The 22387-nt window shown below is 51.5% G+C and overlaps 1 protein-coding gene across 2 annotated transcripts in view; it reads left to right on the top strand.

Moving 5' to 3' along the window:
- The first annotated feature begins 175 nt into the window (after window positions 1-175).
- The window catches only part of CLSTN3 (calsyntenin 3), a 28378-nt gene continuing 6166 nt past the window's right edge, over window positions 176-22387 (top strand). For both annotated transcript variants that reach the window (XR_007456590.1, XM_049625022.1), the window contains exons 1-16: window positions 176-574; window positions 2966-3088; window positions 3525-3720; window positions 5121-5329; window positions 5596-5745; window positions 5990-6175; window positions 6623-6904; window positions 7674-7786; window positions 11077-11239; window positions 11887-11943; window positions 12672-12829; window positions 12963-13111; window positions 17984-18210; window positions 18479-18649; window positions 19743-19888; window positions 20127-20262. Coding sequence is in view for 1 of the 2 variants with exons in the window: in XM_049625022.1 (XP_049480979.1) it covers window positions 511-574; window positions 2966-3088; window positions 3525-3720; window positions 5121-5329; window positions 5596-5745; window positions 5990-6175; window positions 6623-6904; window positions 7674-7786; window positions 11077-11239; window positions 11887-11943; window positions 12672-12829; window positions 12963-13111; window positions 17984-18210; window positions 18479-18649; window positions 19743-19888; window positions 20127-20262 (2530 nt within the window). In the remaining variant the exon portion in view is untranslated. The remainder of the gene's footprint in view (window positions 575-2965; window positions 3089-3524; window positions 3721-5120; window positions 5330-5595; window positions 5746-5989; window positions 6176-6622; window positions 6905-7673; window positions 7787-11076; window positions 11240-11886; window positions 11944-12671; window positions 12830-12962; window positions 13112-17983; window positions 18211-18478; window positions 18650-19742; window positions 19889-20126; window positions 20263-22387) is intronic.

Raw genomic sequence — 22387 nt, forward strand, 5'->3', positions numbered from 1 at the left:
CCCTCTACGGCTTTCCAGCTTCCTCCCCAGCCCCCGCAGTTCCCTTGCGCCCGCAAATTGCAGTCTAGGGAAAAAGCCCTAACACATTCTCCCGCCCCTGCTCCCCAGTCCCATTGGCTCCCTCCCCCGCCCTGCAGCACCTGGGCCCCCCCCCGCCACCCGATTGGCCAGCGACCCCATCAATCCTCGCCTGGCTGTGCTGACGTCATCCTGCAGTAGCGGGGATGGGTTGGGAATGAGGGAGAGAGTGAGGACGCCCGGCTCCAGAGCAAACGAGAAGCCTCTGCAAGTCCCCCACCTCAGCCACCCGGGTTGAGGTCTGCCCAGGTCTGCTGTATGGACCAGTGTGGGCGGCAGGCTCTTTTCTGTCTGTGCCCTGCTGCCCCCTAGCTTCTCCCCCCCACTGCTTGGAGAGCCCCTGCCTCCCTCCCCCAAGGTGGAATCAGCCGGCTAGAGGCTCTCGGGGGAGAGCGATCGCCTGGCCCTGCCCTGCCCTGCCCACACCACACCATGACCCTGCTGCTGTTGCCCCTCTTGCTGGCCTCCCTGCTCCCCTCCAGCTCTTGTAACAAAGGTGAGTGAGGTGGGGGAGGGGGCCACTGAAAGAGGGGTATGGGGAGAGCAATGTGGGGGTAGGGGTGGGCAGGGGCTGTTGAAGCTATCGAACAAATGACAGGTGTGGGTTCTTGCCACCATCCCCCTTCCCACCCGCTTTCTCGGAGCTGCCCCCTTCTCGGCCTCACATCCCCTTCCCCACACCATCCTCTCTGGTCTGTTTCTACCCATGTGCTTCTCTTGCTCCCGTTTAGTCCTCATTTCTATCCTGGGTTCTCTGCATCCTCCCCCCCCCCCCCCCCTCAATTTCACCCCGGGGAGCTATCTCAGGTCTCAGAAGGCCTTGCCCCTGGAGGGTAATGTACATCTCTGGGGGGTTCTCCGTTGTCACTGGGGTGTGCCCACACTAAGGGCGTGTGGCAGATCCATCTGGTTCATTTCCATCCCATCCTGGATGGAAACAGTTGCTTGCAGCAGCTCAGCAATTCGGAGCACGTATGTTTTGGCGTGTTCCTCTGTGTCCATACCCGGCATACAGCTGGGCTGAGGGTTACCAGAGCTGCCCTCTCTGGCAGACAGCAGATAAATTCAGCTGGGTGAGGCCGTCAGAGGGACGAGGGATGAGGGGCGAGGGGTGAGGGGAGAGGGGCTAAGGCTCAGGTAGGTGGAGGAAAGCAGGCAAGGGCAAAAGTGGGTGTGTAGGGGGTGCCAGATGAGCGGTGAGAGGAAAAAGCTGAGGACGACGGACATGAGGTGTGGGAGGGGGGTAAGAAGGAGATGGATGGAAGAGGGTAAAGGTGGAGGCAAAAAAAGAGAGAGGATTGAAAGGGACAGAAGAGGGGGAAGGGGAAGTCGAGGAAGGAAGGGCAGGGAGCCAGCAGCGAGTGAAGGAAAAGAACACAAGGAGAGTCTGTGGCCAAGAGGAGAGGAGCAGGGAGACTGGGGGTGAGCTGTGGAGAAGGCGCCCAGCCCTGGCCCTGCGGCACCACAACCCTTCCATCTTCAGGCTGTGGCTCCTCGCCTCAGTGTCTGACCTCAACCCAGCTTCTTAGCCTCCTGCCACTTCCTGTGCTGCCTTCTGAGCACCATCTTGTGGCTTCCTCCTCTGCCTTTCGAGAAAGGGGTTCTGGTGGTCATCTGCTAGAAAGAGGCAGGCATTCCGATACCAGAAGCCTTTTTCTTTTCTTTTTTTTTTTTTTTTTGTGGTGTAGTTGGAGGAAAGACTGGAAGACAGGATTTTTTGCTCACCATGACATCCTGGGGAAGTTTCCTTTTGGTGACTCAGTTTCCCTCTGATGATATGTCTTCTTCCACCCATGTTCCACTGATGGGCCATCATGAATGTGCTTTGGGAGTCTGGGGGCTGGCATGGTGGGATTAAATAAACGGTGGCAGCTGAGGTGGAGGTGATGTAGAAGGGAAGGGAGCACACTGTGCCTTCCCCAAGGCCCCTCACCGGGCTAGGCGGAGATCGGTCCCGGGGAGGAGACACGAGTGAGCTGAGTCTGGCAAGAGGTGGGGAAATCTAGAGGCTGAGTGAGTCCTGTATCCTTCCTGGCTTGGCTGGTGGTTGAAGGGAAGAAAGGGGTAAGCAAGAAGGAGGACTAACTCATGAGTCTGAATAAGAAGTGGGGGTCAGGGAGTGTGGGGTTTGGTGGCCTTGTGGGGGACGTAGCAATGTGCTGGCTGCGATTGTGCTCTCTTGGGTGTAGGGATGAGAGGCAGGCAGGAGATTTGTCATGTTTCTAGGCCAGCTCAATAATCCCTTAGGATGTCGGCTGTGCTGGGTCCGGTCATTTGGCATTGATTCCTCACCTCCATCCTTGCCCCTTTCTGTCCCCCTCCTTCTGTCCTATATATTTTCTCTTCTCTTAGGTTGGATGGATTTAGGCTGGGGCTTGGCTTGGAGAAGGGCAGAGTGAGGGGATCAGGACTGAAATGGGGGTGGGGGTGGTGGTGGTGGTGGAGAAGATAAACACGCAGGATCTCAGGAAACGTCTAGATCTTTTTTCTCTAATCTCAACTCTGCCCTTTCCCAGGGCCTTCTGATGGCCCACCACTGCTCTCCGAATCTCCAGTCTCCACTCACTAGCACTTGAAATCCCTCAAGAAAATTCTTTACCCCCTGACCATGTTTCCCAGGGGAGATAGTGGTCCTCCTCCTCCTCCTCCCCCAGGGTAGGCTGTTGCCATGGAAACGGTCTATCCTGCCATGGGCAGAAGGCTGTGACATCCCACAGACCCTCTGACTCCTTTAATGCTGATTTCTTGACCTCAGCCCTTCCTCCTGCACGTGCTTCTGCAGAGGGTGGAAAGGGGGATAATAGTGGAGTGTAAGTGGGTCGGGGTTGTGCAGGAGTGGAGGGCCAGCTCACAGGTGCGTCCTCTCCTCTCCCTGGGCGGGGGTCAGCCAACAAGCACAAGCCATGGATCGAGGCAGAATACCAGGGCATCGTCATGGAGAATGACAACACGGTCCTGCTGAACCCACCACTCTTTGCCCTGGACAAGGATGCTCCCCTGCGCTATGCAGGTAATTGGGGTTGGGTGATGGCAAGGTGGGTGGGACGGAGAAAAGTGGTTGGGCGGGCAGAGGGTGAGGTGGGGAGAGGGGAGGTCCTGGGAGAGGAGAGCAGAGGAAGTGGGGAAGAGGCCTCGGCAAAGTGGTAGAAGTAGGCTTAAGGATGGTGGCTGAGTACAGGGAGCCAGAGAGAAGGACGCGGGCAGGCAGAGGTTAACTGCATCACGATTTGGTCAGATCTCAGACCCAGTAGCTCTGAGAGGCTGCAGCTTGGGGACGCTGGTGTTGGAGCTATATGTCTGATAATTAACACTGTCACACGTACAAGAGAAGGGACGGGGGTTTGGGAGGAGAGGCGAAGTGGAACGGAGGCGGGGAGGCTGGGCAGAAGGTGCTGGAAGTGGTGAAGGAGAAGGAGCCTCATCCCTCCTTCCCCCCCCTGGGTCAGGTGAGATCTGTGGCTTCCGGCTCCATGGGTCTGGGGTGCCCTTTGAGGCCGTGATTCTGGACAAAGCAACCGGAGAAGGGCTGATCCGGGCCAAGGAGCCAGTGGACTGTGAGACCCAGAAGGAGCACACCTTCACCATCCAGGCCTACGACTGTGGCGAGGGCCCCGACGGGGCCAACACCAAGAAGTCCCACAAGTGAGGAGACCCTTGTCCCCTGCTTCCGGCTGCTGAGCCCTCCCTGCCCCTCCCAAGCCCCTCACCCTCCTCTGTCCATGCTGTCATTGAATACCTACCCCCTCCCCTCTCTGTTCATCGGGGTCTTTTCTTCCAGGAGCTTTCGCTCTAGGTGACAGAAACATGTAGAAGAACTCATGGGATCTAATCCTAGTTCTGCCTCTTATGACCTTGGGCAACTTACTTAGCCTCCCTGGATCCGCTTTTACTTCTCTATAAGATGGGGCGAATGATGATCCTCCTTCCTTAGATTGCCGTGAAGAGTAAAGGTGATGGTTTATGTAAAAAGCAGGCACCACAGTGCCTGATGCACGGGAGAGGCTCAGTACATGGGTCATGAGGAGGAGGAGGGGAACGAGGAGGAGGAGGATGAGCACATCAGCACACATCTGGATTTCTTCCCCCTGCCCCACCAGTCTGCAGCGCGTCCCACACTCACACACTCATGATGTACACATGCGCGATGCTAGGTGAGGGTGTGCAGGAAATGGCTCCGGCATGGCCAAGCCTGGGGCCCGAGACTCCTATGTCTATTCCCAGCCAGCTTCTCATCAGAGAATGGGAGAAAGGTTGGCAGTCAGGGTTCCTGGGCCGCTAAGAGGCACTGGTGGTAAACCGCACCTTGTGACTCAGTTTCCCATTTGGAGATAGGACCCTGCCTCTGGGCCCTGGGTGCCTAGATCTTGGTGGGAGGCCGCGCTCCGCATGAAAGGCATAGCCCCAGGCCTGTCCACCCCATGGGCCCCGAGTAGGGGGGGTCGCACCTGTCAAACACGTTGCACACATGTGCACAGATGACAGCCCTCCGCTCACGCTCGTGTCGGATGACTTAATGGCTTTTATATAAATACCACTTCCCTTCCCCTGGTTGGTTTTAAAGATTTTATTTTTAAGTAATTTCTACACCCAATGCGGGGCTCGAACTCACAACCCCGACACCAAGAGTTGAATGCTCCACTGACTGAGCCAGCCAGGCGCCCCACCCCCAGTTGCTTTTAATTTGGCTTTTATTCTGTGTCTTCCTCGGTTATCCCGTTGGATCTGATTGTTGTGGAGGAACAACCAGCTGGACGCAAAATTCTGTCTTAGCCCTTGTCTTAGCACCGAACCTATAGGACTCTGTACAGGAGTTCTCCAAGTCAGCTGAGGGTGTCCTCTGAGGTCGTCCTTTACCCCTGACATCAGTCACCCCTTCCTGTGTGGTGCCTGGTGCCCTGGAGGGTGGGATGAGCATGCCCACAGCCCTAGGCTCGGGACACACTGGCTCCTGTGTGCTCTGACTCCCTGTCTGCATTCCCCTCTTTGAGTTTTGAGGCCGGCTGACTCTTGCTTGTCCCTCCTTCTGCTTGGGTACCGTGCAGGGCGACTGTGCACGTGCGGGTCAATGACGTAAATGAGTTTGCCCCCGTGTTTGTGGAGCGGCTGTACCGCGCTGCGGTAACTGAGGGGAAGCTGTACGACCGCATTCTGCGGGTGGAAGCCATCGATGGTGACTGCTCCCCCCAGTACAGTCAGATCTGCTACTATGAGATCCTCACCCCCAACACGCCCTTCCTCATCGACAATGACGGTGAGTGCATCCCCTGCGGCCCCACCCCTGGGTGCCCACATCCCTCCGAACACCCCGGGGGCTGAACTCTCCACTTGTGTCCCTCAGATCCTCTTTCCACACCCGCCTTCCCAATGGAGAGCCTTTTTCCCCCAGATACCTCCTTCCCCGTCTTCCTGCTGCCTGATTCACCTGTTGCCCAATTGGCTCACGAGTTCTCCCCTTTCCTCCCTAGCCTTTCCCCGGTGCACCTTACCCTCTTTGTCTTCCCCCCACACCTATCCCAGGAAACATCGAGAACACGGAGAAGCTGCAGTACAGTGGTGAGAGACTCTACAAGTTCACGGTGACAGCTTACGACTGCGGGAAGAAGCGGGCAGCGGATGATGCCGAGGTGGAGATCCAGGTGAAGCCCACCTGTAAACCCAGCTGGCAAGGTGAGGAGCTCCGCACTGTGCTGTCACCCATCTTGTAAATCATCTCTCACCTGGGTCTCCCTTTTGTCCCTTCTGACAATCACAGGGCTAGGTTAAGAGCCAGGGGAGAGAGATTTGGGGGCAGGCTTGCAGCTGTCTACCTTGGCTGTCTACCCAAGGGTGTCAGCGGACACGACAATGGCAGAATGGATAAGAGGGGCTGCCTTCCTCTCTCTCTGCTACCCTCTCCCTGTCCCCCGTGCAGGCTGGAACAAAAGGATTGAATATGCACCAGGCGCAGGGAGCCTGGCTTTGTTCCCTGGTATCCGCCTGGAGACCTGTGATGAACCTCTCTGGAACATTCAGGCCACCATAGAGCTACAGACGAGCCATGTGGCCAAGGGCTGTGACCGTGACAACTACTCAGAACGGGCACTGCGGAAACTCTGTGGTGAGTGTGCCCTCCTCTCCCCAGGCTTCTGCCTGACCCTCCTCTGCCTCTTTCCGAAGAATCTGCCTCACATCTTCCCTTGCCCACCCACAGGTGTATATGTATATATATATCCACAGATGTTGTAGCACGTGGTTAACTCCTGTGGCCCCCAAAGCAAATCAATAGGTCATTGGCAATGATGCATAATCATAATCGTAGCACAAGACAGTCACCAGGTACATTGCAGAACAATGGTAGGGAGAGATGACGAGTTGAGATTGAGTTCATTGGAGAGCCATTTCTAGAAGAGAGGTCCACCCTCTGGTGTCTTTGAGGGGCTGGGAGAGGGGGTGAGACTAGCTGTGGGAAACCTCTCTCCTTCATTCGCTCTTTCCCTGGCTGCTTCCCATTTCCCCATCTGCTGTGTCTCAGCTCTGACACTTGTGCTTTCTGGGGCTTCTGCAGGTGCCGCCACCGGGGAGGTAGACCTGTTGCCCATGCCCGGCCCCAATGCCAACTGGACGGCCGGACTCTCAGTGCACTACAGCCAGGACAGCAGCCTTATCTACTGGTTCAACGGCACCCAAGCCGTGCAGGTGCCCCTAGGTGGCACAGCCGGGCTGGGCTCTGGGCCCCAGAACAGCCTCAGTGACCATTTTACTCTGTCCTTCTGGATGAAGCATGGTGTGACCCCCAACAAGGGCAAGAAGGAAGAGGAAACCATCGTGTGTAACACTGTCCAGAATGGTGAGCCTTCCCCAGGCCACTGGTCTGAGAGTGAGGAAACTGGCTTTTTATCCTGTTTCTGTCACCATCCAGTTTGTGGCTGTGGACAGGCCACTGCCTCTTTCTTCATTTGTAAGAGGTGGTGCTGGCTTTGGTGCTCCCTGAAACTGTGTGGTTTACTGCCTGCATAAGTTGAGAGCTTGCTTACTCTCAGAGGGCAATGGGACTGCTCACTGCCCTTCTCACCTGCAGTTGCCCAATCCCCCTGCCTCCCACCATGTGGTAGGCTGCTCCCCAGTCTATTCCCATTAAAACCTGTTCACTGCAGTGGAGAAGCCTGGATAGTGGTGTTCCCCCTTCTTCCTCTCCTACCACTATCCCGTCCTCCTCTTTGAAGGGCTAGTTGGCTCCATTTCCAAGTCCCCATCTTCCTTCAACTGCATAGCACATCCTTCCTAGGAGGGCTCAGTCTTGACCTGACCTCTCATTTCTGCCACTTCTCTGAGCTCACTTCTCTTGAGCTAAGAAGGGTTGTCACCCATGTATTAACCAAAGGAGTAGTAGAAATCTGGGTGGGAACAGGCTGCCCAGTGTTGCACCTTGGCCGATCAGAATGCTCGAGAAGCCCTAGTTATCGCTTGGACTGGACTCTGTGCATGTGTCAGAGAGAAAGAGAAGAGACACTAGGGAATACGGGAGGGAGAGCACGTAAGAGAGTAATGAGAGTAATGAGAACCTGTTCTTGCCTCAGGCCCTGTGTTTGACCCCTTTCTCTGTCCTCTCTCCTCAGAGGATGGCTTCTCTCACTACTCGCTGACCGTCCATGGCTGCAGAATTGCCTTCCTCTACTGGCCTCTGCTTGAGAGTGCCCGCCCAGTCAAGTTCCTCTGGAAGCTGGAGCAGGTGAGGCCAGTGCCAGGCTCCTGGGAGAGCTGGGTGGATGGAAGGAGGGTCCCGGGACCAGGGTTGGCATTTTCTGCATTGCCCTGTGCCCCTCTTCATGCTCCACCTTCAGTTCCTGACATTCTACTCCCAGGTTCTCTTGTTCTTTTCCAAGGCTTGTCTCCTGCAGGAAGCACTCCAAGATTAAAAGGAATTTGGGAGCACATTACTACTAACACCATATCCAACCAACTATCTTTTCTTGCTGTTTGATTTCATCTCTTTCTTACCTAGAACCTTAACAGTGCATATCCCTGACTCTCAAGCAGTTAGCATGCTGTAGTAAGCAAGAAAGTAAGTAATTCTGGGGGACGCAGCCAGGGGAACTCACTAGCCAAGAGATCTCTATTAGTATGTCTAAATCCCAGTTTCTTGGCCTATTAAATGGGAATAATATGAACTTTATTTATTTTTTTATTTTTTATTTATTTATTTTTAAAATTTTTTTAACGTTTATTTATTTTTGAGACAGAGAGAGACAGAGCATGAATGGGGGAGGGGCAGAGAGAGAGGGAGACACAGAATTGGAAGCAGGCTCCAGGCTCTGAGCCATCAGCCCGAGCCCGACGCGGGGCTCGAACTCACGGACCGTGAGATCGTGACCTGAGCCGAAGTTGGACGCTCAACCGACTGAGCCACCCAGGCGCCCCAATATGAACTTTATTTAAAAAAAATTTTTTTTTAATGTTTTATTTATTTTTAAGACAGAGAGACAGAGCATGAGCGGGAAGGGGCAGAGAGAGAGGGAGACACAGAATCTGAAGCAGGCTCCAGGCTCTGAGCTGTCAGCACAGAGCCCGACGCGGGGCTCGAACTCACGAACTGTGAGATCATGACCTGAGCTGAAGTTGGATGCTTAACCAACTGAGCCACCCAGGTGCCCCAATAATATGAACTTTATATCCGAGGGTTGTTGCAGGAGCGAATGATGGACTAGACCTTGTAGGCAGGAAGGATGTCAATTTTCACTATTATTAGTGCATGATTATGCACTAATTTTCACTATTATTCGCATGATTATGAAGGATAAATAAAAACGAACAAAAAATATGTAAAATCCTCTCTTGAGTCGACAGTTATAACCTCTTCTTTACTCTCTCTGTAAGCTGACCGTGAGGACAAATGGGGAATAATTTGAGTTCCCATCTCCTTCTACTTTTCTTGCAGGCCCCAGTAGAGTGGCTGAGTAAGCAAATAGCTGAAAAAAGGCAGGAAGTGGAAGAGAGAGAAAGAGAAAGGAAAGGCCTAGAAAATGCACAGACTGGATAATTGAGGGCTGTCTACAAAAGCTTTTGCTTTCTCTGGTACTCTGTGAAGGAGACAGTCTGCTATTTGCTGCTTCTTGATCTTTCCCTCTTGTTGCTAATGTTAGTAACATCTGTTTTTCTTTTATTTTCCTTTGTTTATTCAACACATGTTAAATATCAAGTACGTGTCTGCCATTCTGCTTGGTTCTAGGGATACAGTGGAGTATAAGGGAAAGAAAATATTTGCCTTCTTTTAGCTTACATTTTAGTTGGAGAGGTAGACTTTTAGAAAGTAGGGAGACATATGTAAATGGTAAATTGTGATGAATTCTCTGAAAGAACAAGCAGGGACTGAAGTAGAGAGTGGGGGAGGACAAAGAGGGGGAATTCACTTTAGATCTAATGCTCAGGGAAGTCCTGATGGAGGTGAAATCTAAGTTTTGTTCTAAAGGATGGGAAATAGCTGAGAAGGAAGTGTTCTAGGCAGAGGGAAGGGCTGATGCAAAGGCCCTGAGGCAGGAAAGCGCTTTGCCTGTTCCAAGCATGGGAAGAAGGTCAGTGGGCTGGAATACAATGAACAAGGGGGAAAGATTGGACATGAGGTTGGAGAGCTGGGCAGTGATCAGGTTGTGCAATGGACTTTGTCCAGCTGTAGTTTGTTTAGATTTTTTTAAGGTTAGGTTTTTTTTTTTTTAATGTTTTATTTATTTATTTTTGAGAGAGAGAGAGAGAATGTGAGCAGGGGAGGGGCAGAGAGAGAGGAGGACAGAAGATCTGAAGCAGGCTCTGTGCTGACAGCAGAGAGCTCAATGTGGGGCTTAAACTCAAGAACCATGACATCACGACCTAAGCTGAAGTTGGACACTTAACCAACTGAGCCACCCAGGTGCCCCAGTTTGTTTAGGTTTTGTCCTGTAAGAGGTAGGAAGCCTTTTGAAGGGTTTAAAGCAGGGAGGTGATCTAATCAGATCAGATTTATATCTGCAACTCTAATCAGATGTGTATTTTAAGAAGATCCCTTTGGCAACTATGGGAGGAACTTATTGAAAAGACATAAAAAGGTAAAGACCCAGACAAGACTGTTGCCATGGTAAGGTTGAGGACTGGACTGATGCATGGCATTATGAAGAACTGCACAGAAATCCACAGCTTTTGGCTCTGTTCGGATCTGGGATCAACAACACTGCTGATGGGTCGGATGTGTAAGGTGATGGAAAGAGAAGGATCAAAGGTATCCTGTAGGTCATCCGTTTGAGCAACTGGATGGACAGTGGAGTGTTTATGCTGCCCCAGGGAAAAGTGAGGAAGTTGGGAAGGGGTGTGAGCTTCTGTCTTACACATGTTAAATTTGAGATACCTCTGAGACATCCAAGTGGAGAGCCCAGGGTTCAAAGGAGAGCTCTGGGCTGGAGATGCAGATTCTGGAATTAACAGTATAAATATGGTATCTGAACTCATGGGAACAGATGAGGTAACTCCTAGGAAGAGTGTGTAGAGAGAAAAGGGAGAAAAAGGGCCTAGGTTGAACCGTGAGGCATTCCAGCACTTGGAAGCTAATAAGGCAGAGAACTGGCTACCCCTCATTCCTCTGACCATCCCCCACACCCATCTTGATTGACCCTAGGAGAAACTGCCAAGGAGAGCGGGTTTGTTTTACTGTTGGGATACAAACTACTGTGGACCTTCCAGTGCCATGCATACATACAGTTTTGGGCAAAAAATTATTCAGAAAATAGTGTGTTACTTCTCTTAGGAATGTTTATAGTTTTAGAGATTTGCCTGAAGAATGGAATTTTAGGTACCTACTTGGTTGGTGCCTGATAGATTTTGGGCAGGGATGTTATTTCCTGAGCTGGGTAGGCAACAATTCACTAGTAAGCCCTGCTGATAGAGCTGAGAATATAAGGGACTGTACCCTGTCTCCCAGGAGAAGGGGCAGTGCCTTGTGTTAGTTCCCTGGAGATAAAGCACCTGAGGGTTCTTACCCTTACACTGCTTTGCCAGGTCTGTGATGAGGAATGGCACCACTATGCTTTGAACCTGGAGTTCCCCACAGTCACGCTTTATGCTGATGGCATCTCATTTGACCCTGCCCTCATCCATGACAATGGTCTCATCCACCCGCCCCGAAGGGAACCTGCTCTCATGATTGGGGCCTGCTGGACTGGTAAGTCCCTCTGAGCTTCTCAGTGAAGACACTGAAGGTTGGAGCCTTTAGAAAGTTAGGATTAATGAAGGAGCAAGGGTAGCCTGACTTCATGCATCTCTCCTTGCAGTTGGGCATGGTGACTCAGAGAGATCTCTGTGGAGGAGACCACAGGACCCCCCCCCCCCCCCCCCCCAGTATCTCCCACCTGTTCAACTAGTCATTACCTCAGGCATCACCAGAATCTCTCTTTCTGTAACTTTGGCCAGTGCCCACATTGTTCCATCAAAGAGATGATGTCCACAGTGCATTCCCTTGCTGGAGGCCAGTAATACCAGTAATACCTCAGAGAGTTTTCAATCTTCCTTAAGCTATTTCTTTCATTTTTTTCCCTTCTGGGAACTTGGGTGCATGCCTGCATTTGTGTGTGTGTGTGTGTGTGTGTGTGTGTGTGTGTGTGTGTGTGTGTCTTACCAAAGCCCTTGTGTTTTCTCAGCCATGTATTTGGGGGCTGGTTTTTAACAGAAGCTGGGGAGATTGAGATGTGAAATTGGTGAACAGGTTGCAAGCCCTACATTGGCAGGGAGAGAACAGGGAAGACCCCTTCTTCCTTGCGGTCAGTCTGTCCCCACAACACTGAATTGATTGCTACTTCTTTTTTCCTCCAGAGGAGAAGAACAAAGAGAAGGAAAAGGGAGGAGACAACAGTACAGACACCACACAAGGTACTCTGTGCATAAGAACTGGAGACCAGAGAGCTCTCACCTTAACTTTCTGTCCTATGCTCCTGACTCCACCCCAACCCCAAATCCCAGCCAGCCTCATAGTTACTGCTGCACATGCCACCAGGGGGCAGAGCCTCCATGAACTACTGCAGGGCAGGGCTCCCTTGGAGAGGTAAGGCCAGATGGAGCTTGGTGGCCTCCTGAGTGTCCCTTCCTGCTCACAGAAGGAAGTGGGAGAGTTCTCTTGCTGGCTTTCCACGTAGCAGATCGTGGGAGGCAGGAGGTGGTCCCACACAGGGAGATCTGGGCATCTGTGAAGCTCCACACGTTCCCCTGGGTCCCCTTGCATGCCCTGTGACCATGTCCTCTCGCCCTCCCCTTCTTTTCCTCCATGGGCTCTTCTTTCCTCCCTTTGGTCCCACTTTCCTCCTTCCCTTTCTCCCTCTCCTGGGGGGCTTTTCTCATTTCTGTTGCTTCTGTTTTTCACCCTTCTCTTCTCCTTGGATTTATTCCCTCTTCTGTCCTCTTTTCTGCATTCTCCAGTACCCCCCCCCCCCCCTCGCCCCAGCCTCACTTCCTGGTCTCTTCTTTCCTTTTCATTTCCACATTTCTCCTTCTTACACTTTTACTCCAGCCTTCTGCCCTTTCTTTCTGCCCCATTTCCTGCTCCAGCTGCCTCTCCCCTCACCTGCTCTTACCTCCCTTCCATCCCTGTGTTCCTGCCCTAGGAGACCCCTTGCCGATCCACCACTACTTCCATGGCTACCTGGCTGGTTTCAGCGTGCGCTCAGGCCGCCTGGAGAGCCGCGAGGTCATCGAGTGCCTCTATGCATGTCGGGAGGGGCTGGACTATAGGGATTTCGAGAGCCTGGGCAAAGGCATGAAGGTATCGCCCCTTCCTCTAGCCCTGTCCTTCCGGGCATGCCCCCTGCCCCCTACCTCTGCCCACCTCTCTCCCTCTGCTCCCTTCCTCTCCCACCTCCTGGTCCTGCTCTCAGCTGTCTGTGTCTGGGGCCCAGGTCCACGTGAACCCCTCGCAGTCCCTGCTCACCCTGGAGGGGGATGATGTGGAGACCTTCAACCATGCCCTGCAGCATGTGGCTTACATGAACACTCTGCGCTTTGCCACGCCTGGCGTCAGGCCCCTGCGCCTCACCACTGCTGTCAAGTGAGTGTTGGGTGGGGCGGGCAAATCACAGCGCAGAGGTAGACGGTGTCAGAACTCCTTGGTCTCAGAGGTCACCCAGGGCTAGGCACACCTCCGTCACCGTATGGATGGGGAGATTGGGCCCCAAAGACAACTGACCTGCTCAGTTGACAGCCACGTTTGTAGAAGAGCCTGGACTAGACTCGGATTTAAACAACGGACTCATGACTCTTTCCACTAACCACCCTTCCAGGACCCTGGGGTTTTAATTTTCTCTGTGCCTCTTTGCTGATACGTAAAGTGGTACAGAGAAGGTACTGGATTGGGAGCTGGGAGATCTGATGTTGCTTCTGACACTGTCTTAATCGCCTGGATGACCTTGAGCAAATAGCTCTCGTTGTTTCACCTGTTTTCATCTCGATTCAGCAAGCCCTTGCAAGATCAAATGGGATCATTGAAGTCTAGGGATTGGTAACCTGTGGCCCTGGGGCCAAATCTGGCCTGTTGCTTGCTTTTGTAAGTAAAGTTTTATTAGAACACAGCCATTCCCATTCATTTGCATATTATTTCACAGTATGATGGCAGGGCTAGCAGTTGGGACAGAGTCTGTATGGCCCCAAAAGCCAAAAATATTTATTGTCTGGCCCTTCACTGAAAGTTTTCTGACCTTTGAATGCTAAGTAAATAATTTTAATTCTTTAAAAGAAAAGTTGTACATTATTTTCAAGGTTTAAGTATGTTGCTAAACATGCAGAATAACTGAGAGGCACCTGGGTGGCTCAGTTGGGTGAGTGTCTGACTTTGGCTCAGGTCATGATCTTGTGGTTCGTGAATTCAAGCCCCACATTGGGCTCACTGCTATTAGCACAGAGCCTGCTTCAGATCCTCTGTCCCTCTCTCTCTGCCCCTCTCCTGTTTGTACTCTCTCGAAAGCAAAGAAAACATTTTTAAAAATGCAGAATAACTGAGAGGTCATGAAAGCATAATAGTTATGGACACAGAGTCTGTTATGTACTGGCTTTTTGCACTGAGCAAATGCTATAAAACAGGGATAACGATAGAATCTAACTCCTGGGATTGTTTTGAGAGCTAAATGATACAGTCCAGATTGACCACCTAGTCCGGTGCCTATTCCGCCAATGCTGGCTATTTTCATCCCCTAGAATGTTTGCAGGGCAGTATTTAGGAGATACTGCTATCTGGTGGGCGGATTACACAATGCAGGAGACTAGATTCCTGAGCAAGCATGCCTTTCTCCCCTACTGTGCCTCAGTTTCTCCATAAGCAATCTGAAGATAAATATCTCTGGCTTGTTCCTATCCTGGGAAGGGTGGCTTTAGAGAGGAGAGAGAGGAGAGGGCTCTGAGCCCTACACAGTGACTGGGCATGATTATCAGGCCTTACAATTACAGCTCTGGAAGGCAGAGGCAGCAGCTTTTGGGAATCGGGCTGCTGGCCCACGGGGGTGGTCACAGTGTGGAGCTGAAGGCCACAAGTAGCTGGGGTCATGTGGGCACAGACCAGAGCTGAGCGTGCAGCCCACCACGTTCTAGCCAGAACTCAAGTTGTTAAAAGGGCAGTCGTGCAGCTATGGAGGGTTTAACCCACTAGAAACCGAGTAATTGCCTCCTAGCCTTCACTCCGCTCAGAAGCCACATCAAGGGAGGGCACTGTCTTTTGGCTTATGGTGGAGCTTTGCAAGGGGAGGGGAGTCCCACAGTGGGAGGAGGTGACATCCTTTGTGGATGGACTCAGCTGAATTCCTCCTACCTCTTTCATGCCTGGGGAGAGGCTTATCCACCAGCTAGGAACCTGACTTTGATCCTTTAGTGGGGGGGAGGGGGCCTTGTTTTCTTTGTGAGAGCTCCCAGTTTTTCCGTTTGTAGAGCTATCATGTGGTTAGTGCTACCCTAATACTTCCTTGAGGTCATTGGAGAAAATATAGGTGCGTATGTGTGTGTGCGCGCGCGCGTGCACCTGTGTGCACGTGCACACATGTGCACCTGCTTATGCCCATGAGTGAAAGAGAGAGAGACCTCCTCTTCTCTGATACACATCCTTGCCCTAGTCCACGTGGCTTCCCCAAGTTCCAGGGTTCAGTTCTTGAAGCTCTGTCCATTGAAAGCCAGATTTATCTAACTATTTGGTCGACGCAGACTTTCCCTAAGGTATTTTGTCCCCCTACCTCTTTCTTGGAAAGCCCGCCTCCTTTGTGGCATTAGCCCCTGAACGAATGGTTACCACATCTTTTTTCTCTAGCTTTGTCTTTTTACCATAGCCCTTAAATTTCTGCTTGCTATAACCTCTATCTAGAAAGTTCTGCCAGCACCTCACAGAAACGAGCTCAAGACAGAATAATGGCCTTCAATATCCAAACTTGCCCTTCCCCCTGAATTCTCCATTTCTGTAATGGTGTCTCTGCCCTTGCGGTTATCCAGGCTTGAAACCTCTGAGTCATCTTGGATTTCTCCCTGTCTATCCTCCACGCTCCGTCCTTTGCCAGGTCACCCTGATCCTGCCTGTGCTGGGTGCTGGGAATCTGTCTCCTCTTTTTCCATTTCTGCTGTTATTACTCCAGCCCCGTCTCTGATTACCTCTCGCCCAGCCTATTGCCATAATCTCCTAACAAGTTGACCTATCTCTAGTATTCTAACTTCACCAGAGGCTAGGTTAGTGGTCATAAATCAGAATTTTCATCCTCATTATTTTGTGATATAGAAGAATTTAATGACCTCCCTTTGGCCAGTGCTCAAAATTTGCACTCAAAGCCTTCAACCATCTGACCCCAGATTTCTGCCTCATGTTCCTTCGTTCCCCTTGGTGCACTCCTCACCATCCATTCTATGGTCTACCTTCTGCCTAGCGAAGTCCTACCCTCCTTCAAAGGTTATCTCAGTTTCTACTTCCCTTGATTATTCCTATCCTCCCTGGCCAAATGCCCCATTCCCATCCTAGCCAGAAATAACGTTTGCCTCTCTAAACCCTTGTGATTTTTTGTTTGTTCCACTTACACAATGGTGACCATATTTGCCCTTGTTTTAAGGTTGTGTGCCATATATAACTAAGCTCTAGGCCAGATCATCAGTGCCTTTGGGTCAGGGCCAGCCCCCTGTTCCCCTTTGGGTCCCCTTTGGATTGCTCATTGCAGTGGGGATGTCTGTTGGAGTCTGGGCTCTCAAAGTCAGCTTAGGTGGTTTTCCAGGAGGCTTTGATCTGGGCCTCTCAGAATGACCATGCAGATTCTTGGGCCCCACCCCTTGTGGCACAGGAACTCTGCAAGCTGTGGACATTGGCAGCTTCAGGGGCTTTGAGTTCATCATATCTGCTGAGGTTACCCCTTCCCGTTTTGGCTCCTGCAGTCAAGCTGGGCATTTCAGTTAGCACAAGCATATGGACCACAGGCCCTGCTCCTGTGCTCCTAACTTCCTTGTGAAGGCTGCTTGTTCAAGGGGTGCTTCTTTTTTTTTTTTTTTAATTCTTTTTTTAACGTTTATTTATTTTTGAGACAGAGCATGAATGGGGGAGGGTCAGAGAGAAGGAGACACAGAATCGGAAACAGGCTCCAGGCTCCGAGCTGTCAGCACAGAGCCCGACGCGGGGCTCGAACTCATGGACTGCAAGATCATGACCTGAGCCGAAGTCGGCCGCTTAACCGACTGAGCCACCCAGATGCCCCAGGGGGTGCTTCTTTATAAATAAATCAGACTGGTGCAAACCCAGGCCCCAAACAGTGGCTGTGGTTCAGTGGAAAGAGTGGGATCTTGGCATAAGAACTGTGGGTTTAAGCCTTGACTCTGATGCCTGTTTATTTTTCTAAAAAAATTTTTTTTAATGTTTGTTTATTTTTGAGAGAGAGAGAGAGAGACAGAGTATGAGTGGGGGAGGGGTAGAGAGAGAGAGGGAGACACAGAATCAGAAGCAGGCTCTGGGCTCTGAGCTGTCAGCACCAAGCCCGATGCGGGCTCGAGCTCATGAACCACAAGATCATGACCTGAGCCGAAGTCGGATGCTTAACCCACTGAGCCACCTAGGCGCCCCTGTTGCCTATTTCTTGTGTGGCCAAGATGCTTGATCATCTTTGGTTTCTTACCCCTTTTCCACAGGTTGAAATAAGGTTGCATGAAAGAGTATGTGTAAACGCTTCAGAAACCAGCAGGTGTGATGAGAAAGTGAGGTGTCATTCTGATCGATTGGCAAAGGATGGGGTGGGAGGTGACCCTGGGAGCGCCTTCCTGAGCAGCTGTGCTGTGCATTGGTTGGCCTGGCTGAGTGCTTGAGGGAGTCTGTCCTGGTGCCAAGGTCCACGAGGCTTCATGGGACCATGGATGCAGGTCCGAGATTGTCACATTAGCTCGCCGACCAAAGGAGGTTTCTCTGATCTTGAAGGGAAGAAACAGCAAGGAGGAGGACATCCTTGGATAGGCTCCCCCACCACATCCTTCCCCTCCACTTTTGTTGTTGAATATTTTTTGGGCATGTGTCTGCCATGTGTTTTGCTGAACACACTTCTTAATTCAAATCTCCTGAGTAAGGAACTGTGTATGTGTAAACATTTTGGCAAGTTCGGTTTGTGAAATGAAATTTGATAGGTGTTCCATAGTCTTAGGTCAGGGCGTTGGTGATGTGATCACACCTGCAGGTCTGGGTTGCCTGATCTGTCTCTGACCCTTTCCCACAGTGGCATCTTCCCAGGAAAGGGTATTTCCTCTCCAGCTTTGCCCCGGTGGGGTAGTTGTGCTGAGACAGGGACACTATCCCTCTTTCCTCCCTTCCCCTCCCTGACGTGGGGTGCTCTGTTGTAGAGATGGACGCCCGGAGGGATGAAACAGAATAGGGATCATTAGACAGGAGGTTTTGGGGTCACAAGCTGCCTCTCTCCCCTCTGCTCTGCAGGTGCTTCAGCGAAGAATCCTGTGTCTCCATCCCTGAAGTGGAGGGGTACGTGGTGGTCCTTCAGCCTGATGCCCCCCAGATCCTGCTGAGTGGCACTGCTCATTTTGCTCGCCCGGCTGTGGACTTTGAGGGACCTGAGGGGATCCCCTTGTTCCCCGATCTTCAAATCACTTGCTCCATTTCCCACCAGGTGGAGGCCAAAAAGGATGAGAATTGGCAGGGCACAGGTAAGGATGACTCCAGGGAGTGATATCATCCCGAGAAAGGGCTCATGTCCGCAACTGGAGTGACTTCATCCCACATTCGCTTGTCTGGAACCACTTACATGGGACGTAGAGCCGGGAGGAGGCCTGTGGGTGTGAGGAAAGTATTGGGTAATGACGTTCTTGAAGATGCTGCTGACTGCTCTCGGGGAATGAGCCTGGGAAGGGAGGACGCATGGCCATGAGGTGGGCCCTGTGGCTCTGATCCCGATCCCAACTCTCTCCTGTCCAGTGACAGACACACGCATGTCAGATGAGATCGTGCACAACCTGGATGGCTGTGAGATTTCTCTGGTCGGGGATGATCTGGACCCTGAGCGGGAAAGCCTGCTCCTAGACATGGCGTCCTTGCAGCAGCGAGGGCTGGAACTCACCAACACATCTGCCTACCTCACCATTGCCGGTCAGTGGGGACTGAGTGCCTGTCCTCTTTTTCTGTGTGCGCCCCTCCCCACGATCAGGTATCTAGGAATTCCAGAGGGTCTTCCTCCCAGGTCCCCAGGGATAGAGGCAAGTGCCATCTTGCACCTTCCCAGACTGGAAGCTCCTCAGGCTTCCAGATTGCCCCTAGAGGAGGTGTGCTGGGGTTCAGGCTCCCGAGTGGTTCTTTCTCCCTGCTTCTCTCTATAGCCTGGCTCCCCTCTGCTGCTCCCTCCTCCTGTGGCTCAGCCTTCTCTGACGAGCCTTCGATCCTCTAGCTGTTTGGTCCTAGCCATCTTCTCTATACCTTCCATGTCTCTGATCTCATGTACATACCAGATCTTTATAAAATTTTTTTTAACGTTTATTTTTGAGACAGAGAGAGAGCATGAACGGAGGAGGGTCAGAGAGAGAGAGGGAGACACAGAATCTGAAACAGGCTCCAGGCTCTGAGCTGTCAGCACAGAGCCTGACGCGGGGCTTGAACTCACGGACCGCGAGATCATGACCTGAGCCGAAGTCGGACGCTTAACCGACTGAGCCACCCAGGCGCCCCCATACCAGATCTTTAACTCGCGTGCTCACATCGTAATGAATTGTGGCCGTGACTTGGTAGCTTTCAGAGGAAACCTGCTATTCTCTGAAGGAAACCTCCATAGGTGGGGATGGGAGAAGCTGGTCATAACCGGCTTCCTCCTGTTTCCATCCCCTTCCAGAACCTCACCGAGGACTTCTGTATTTTCCCCTCTCTCCGTTTTCCCCCTGCTGGCCTCCTCCCTTCTGTCTTGCAGGGGGTCCTTAATGCCTTCTCTCCATCTCTACCCAGAAGCCGCAGAGTTTTTAGAGAAGAGCAGAGCAGGGGATGGACCCCAGTCACTCTCTCCCAATCAGTCAGAGCCGGGTTGGGGGCGGAGGGGTACATCACTTGGGAGAACTCAGGTCATTCTCCTGCTGAGGCGTGGGACCGACCCATTCTGTGGCTGCGTCTGCTCTCAGCTGGTGGGAGTCTGAGAGAGAGGGGCCTGCCGGGCCCTTTTGGCCGGCTCCCCGCCCTGAGCTGCTTCCTCGTCCCCCAGGGGTGGAGAGCATCACTGTGTACGAAGAGATCCTGAGGCAGGCTCATTATCGGCTGCGACACGGAGCTGCCCTCTATGCTAGGAAATTCCGGCTGTCCTGCTCAGAAATGAATGGCCGTTACTCCAGCAATGAATTCATCGTGGAGGTATTAGAGAGTCTCCTTCCCTCCCCTCCTCCCCCACTAGCGAGGAGCCCTGGAGGAGTGGACTGAGACCCATAGTTGGCGGGAATGGACATTGCAGCACGGAGGAACTCAGAACCTGTCTGCTCAGAGGGGGAGGAGCTGTGGGGCATGGTTAGCAGATGGCCTCTAGTGAGGTGGGACAAGACTCTAGTGGATGGAATAGGAGAGGCGGGTGCCCACTGAGCTCTCCCTCCCCCAGGTCAATGTCCTGCACAGCATGAACCGGGTCGTCCACCCCAGCCACATGCTCAGCTCCCAGCAGTTCCTGCACCGCGGCCACCAGCCCCCTCCTGAGATGGCTGGACACAGCCTGGCCAGCTCCCACCGAAACTCCAGTATGTAAGAGTGCGCGGGGCCAGGCAGGGCAGGGAGGGTGGCGGGGGGTGGGCTGGGCACGGGCATCCTCTCTCCTCTACCACTGGGAGTGGGGCAGGCCGGTGGAGCTATGGTTCTGTTCCCTGTGCTGACTTAACTGATCACTCTGTTCCAATCCCTGTAACCCCTGGACCATTAACTTTCCCTCCTGAAGAATATGAGTCAATGTCATTCATCGCTGGGGTGCTCATGTCTTGAATCATAAAGTCGGTGTGGGGTTTAGGCGCCTTTTTTGTTCCTGCTCCCTCCCCCAGGAATATCAAATTAGCCCTGGACCTAGTGAAGCCATCAAGTATTTACGAAGCACCTACGAATTATGGGTTAGATACAGTCTCTATCCTCAAGGAGAAAGTTGGGGCTAATACGTGTGTAATTATGTGCTATCTATAATGTCATAAGTCTTTTTTTTTTTTTAATGCTTATTTTTGAGAGACAGAGAGAGAGAGAGAGAGAGAGAGAGAGGGAGAAAGAGAGAATGAGCGGGGGAGGGGCAGAGAGTGAGGGAGACTCCAGACTCTGAGCTGTGAGCACAGAGTCAGATGAGGGGCTCAAATTCACCAACTGTGAGATCATGCCCTGAGCCAAAGACGGATGCTGAGACTGAGCCACCCAGGCGTCCCTATAATGTCATAAGTCTTTCTAACGCCAAGTGTGCAACTTGGCAAAGTATTAAATCCAGATGGAGAGCTGCCCTCATGTTCCCTGGCCGTGGCACTTTACCAGTGATGCGAGTTTTAATTTCCAATTTAAGAGTTGGTTTATTGTAGAAAAACTAGAAACTACAAGTATGAAGAACAAAAATCAGCCATAATTCCACCCCAGAGAAGAAGCCATTGTTAATGTTCCTTTTTTTTTTTCCTATACCTTATTTTTTTTCTTTTTACAAAGTTGGGATCAAACTATTTTACTTAACCTGGTATTTACACATAATATTATGAAATGAGTTTTCTTCCACATACTAAACACTGTAAAATGATTCTGTTGATGCCAAAAATGATTTTTGGAATCCCTTTTAGAATTGCTTTCAAAGCCTATTTACATGATGCATTTATGTTTATTACTTCTTAGATATGCTTTGCTTTTGACCCGTTTCAGTTTTACCCAATTTCATCATCCACTTTTGTCAGAGTTGGCTCTGGATATCATTTTAAGTTCTTAAATATACAAACCCACAAAGGGCACAGGTTTGTCACTTTTGAAAAAAGCCAAAAGGTGTATCACAGGCTCTGAAGGCAATTCCCTAAAGAATTCTGAAAATGCTTCCTTGAAAAAGCTCATTTCAATACATACAATAATAAGAATATTGAACACATCAGTGTGTACCATGAGCTTTTCCACATATTGACTCATTTAGTCATTACAAACAGCAAATGAAATGGGTACTAGCATTATCCCTTTTAAAGGGGAGGGAATGGAAGCCCAGAGAGGTTAAGCATTTTTTTTTTTAATGTTTATTTATTCTTCAGAAAGAGAGACAGAGCACGAGCAGGGGAGGGGCAGAGAGAGAGGGAGACACAGAATCTGAAGCAGGCTCCAGGCTCCGAGCTGTCAGCACAGAGCCCAACGTGGGGTTTGAACTCACAAACCTGTGAGATCATGACCTGAGCCAAAATCGGATGCCTAACCGACTGAGCCACCCAGGGGCCCCATAATTTTTTTTTTACATTTATTCATTTTTGAGAGACAGAGGGAGACAGAGCACAAGCGGGGAAGGGGCAGAGAAAGAGGGAGACACAGAATCTGAAGCAGGCTCCAGGCTCCGAGCTGTCAGCACAGAGCCCAACGCAGGGCTTCAGCTTAGAAACCTGTGAGATCATGACCTGAGCCGAAGTCGGATGCTTAACCGACTGAGCCACCCAGGCGCCCCGAGAGGTTAAGCATGTTATTCAAGATCACACAGGTAGGAAGTGGTAGGAGCCAGGATTCAAATCTAGGTGGCAGGATTCCAGAGCCTGTGCATTCCTGTGCATTAACCATTGACCTCCATACCTTCTCCATTTATGCTTAATGCTTGCCTGCTCTTCCTTTTCTTCCTTCCTCTTTCTTTCTTTCTTTCTTTCTTTCTTTCTTTCTTTCTTTCTTTCT

Source organism: Panthera uncia, chromosome B4 (genome assembly GCF_023721935.1).
Source record: "Panthera uncia isolate 11264 chromosome B4, Puncia_PCG_1.0, whole genome shotgun sequence".
Lineage (NCBI taxonomy): Eukaryota > Metazoa > Chordata > Mammalia > Carnivora > Felidae > Panthera > Panthera uncia.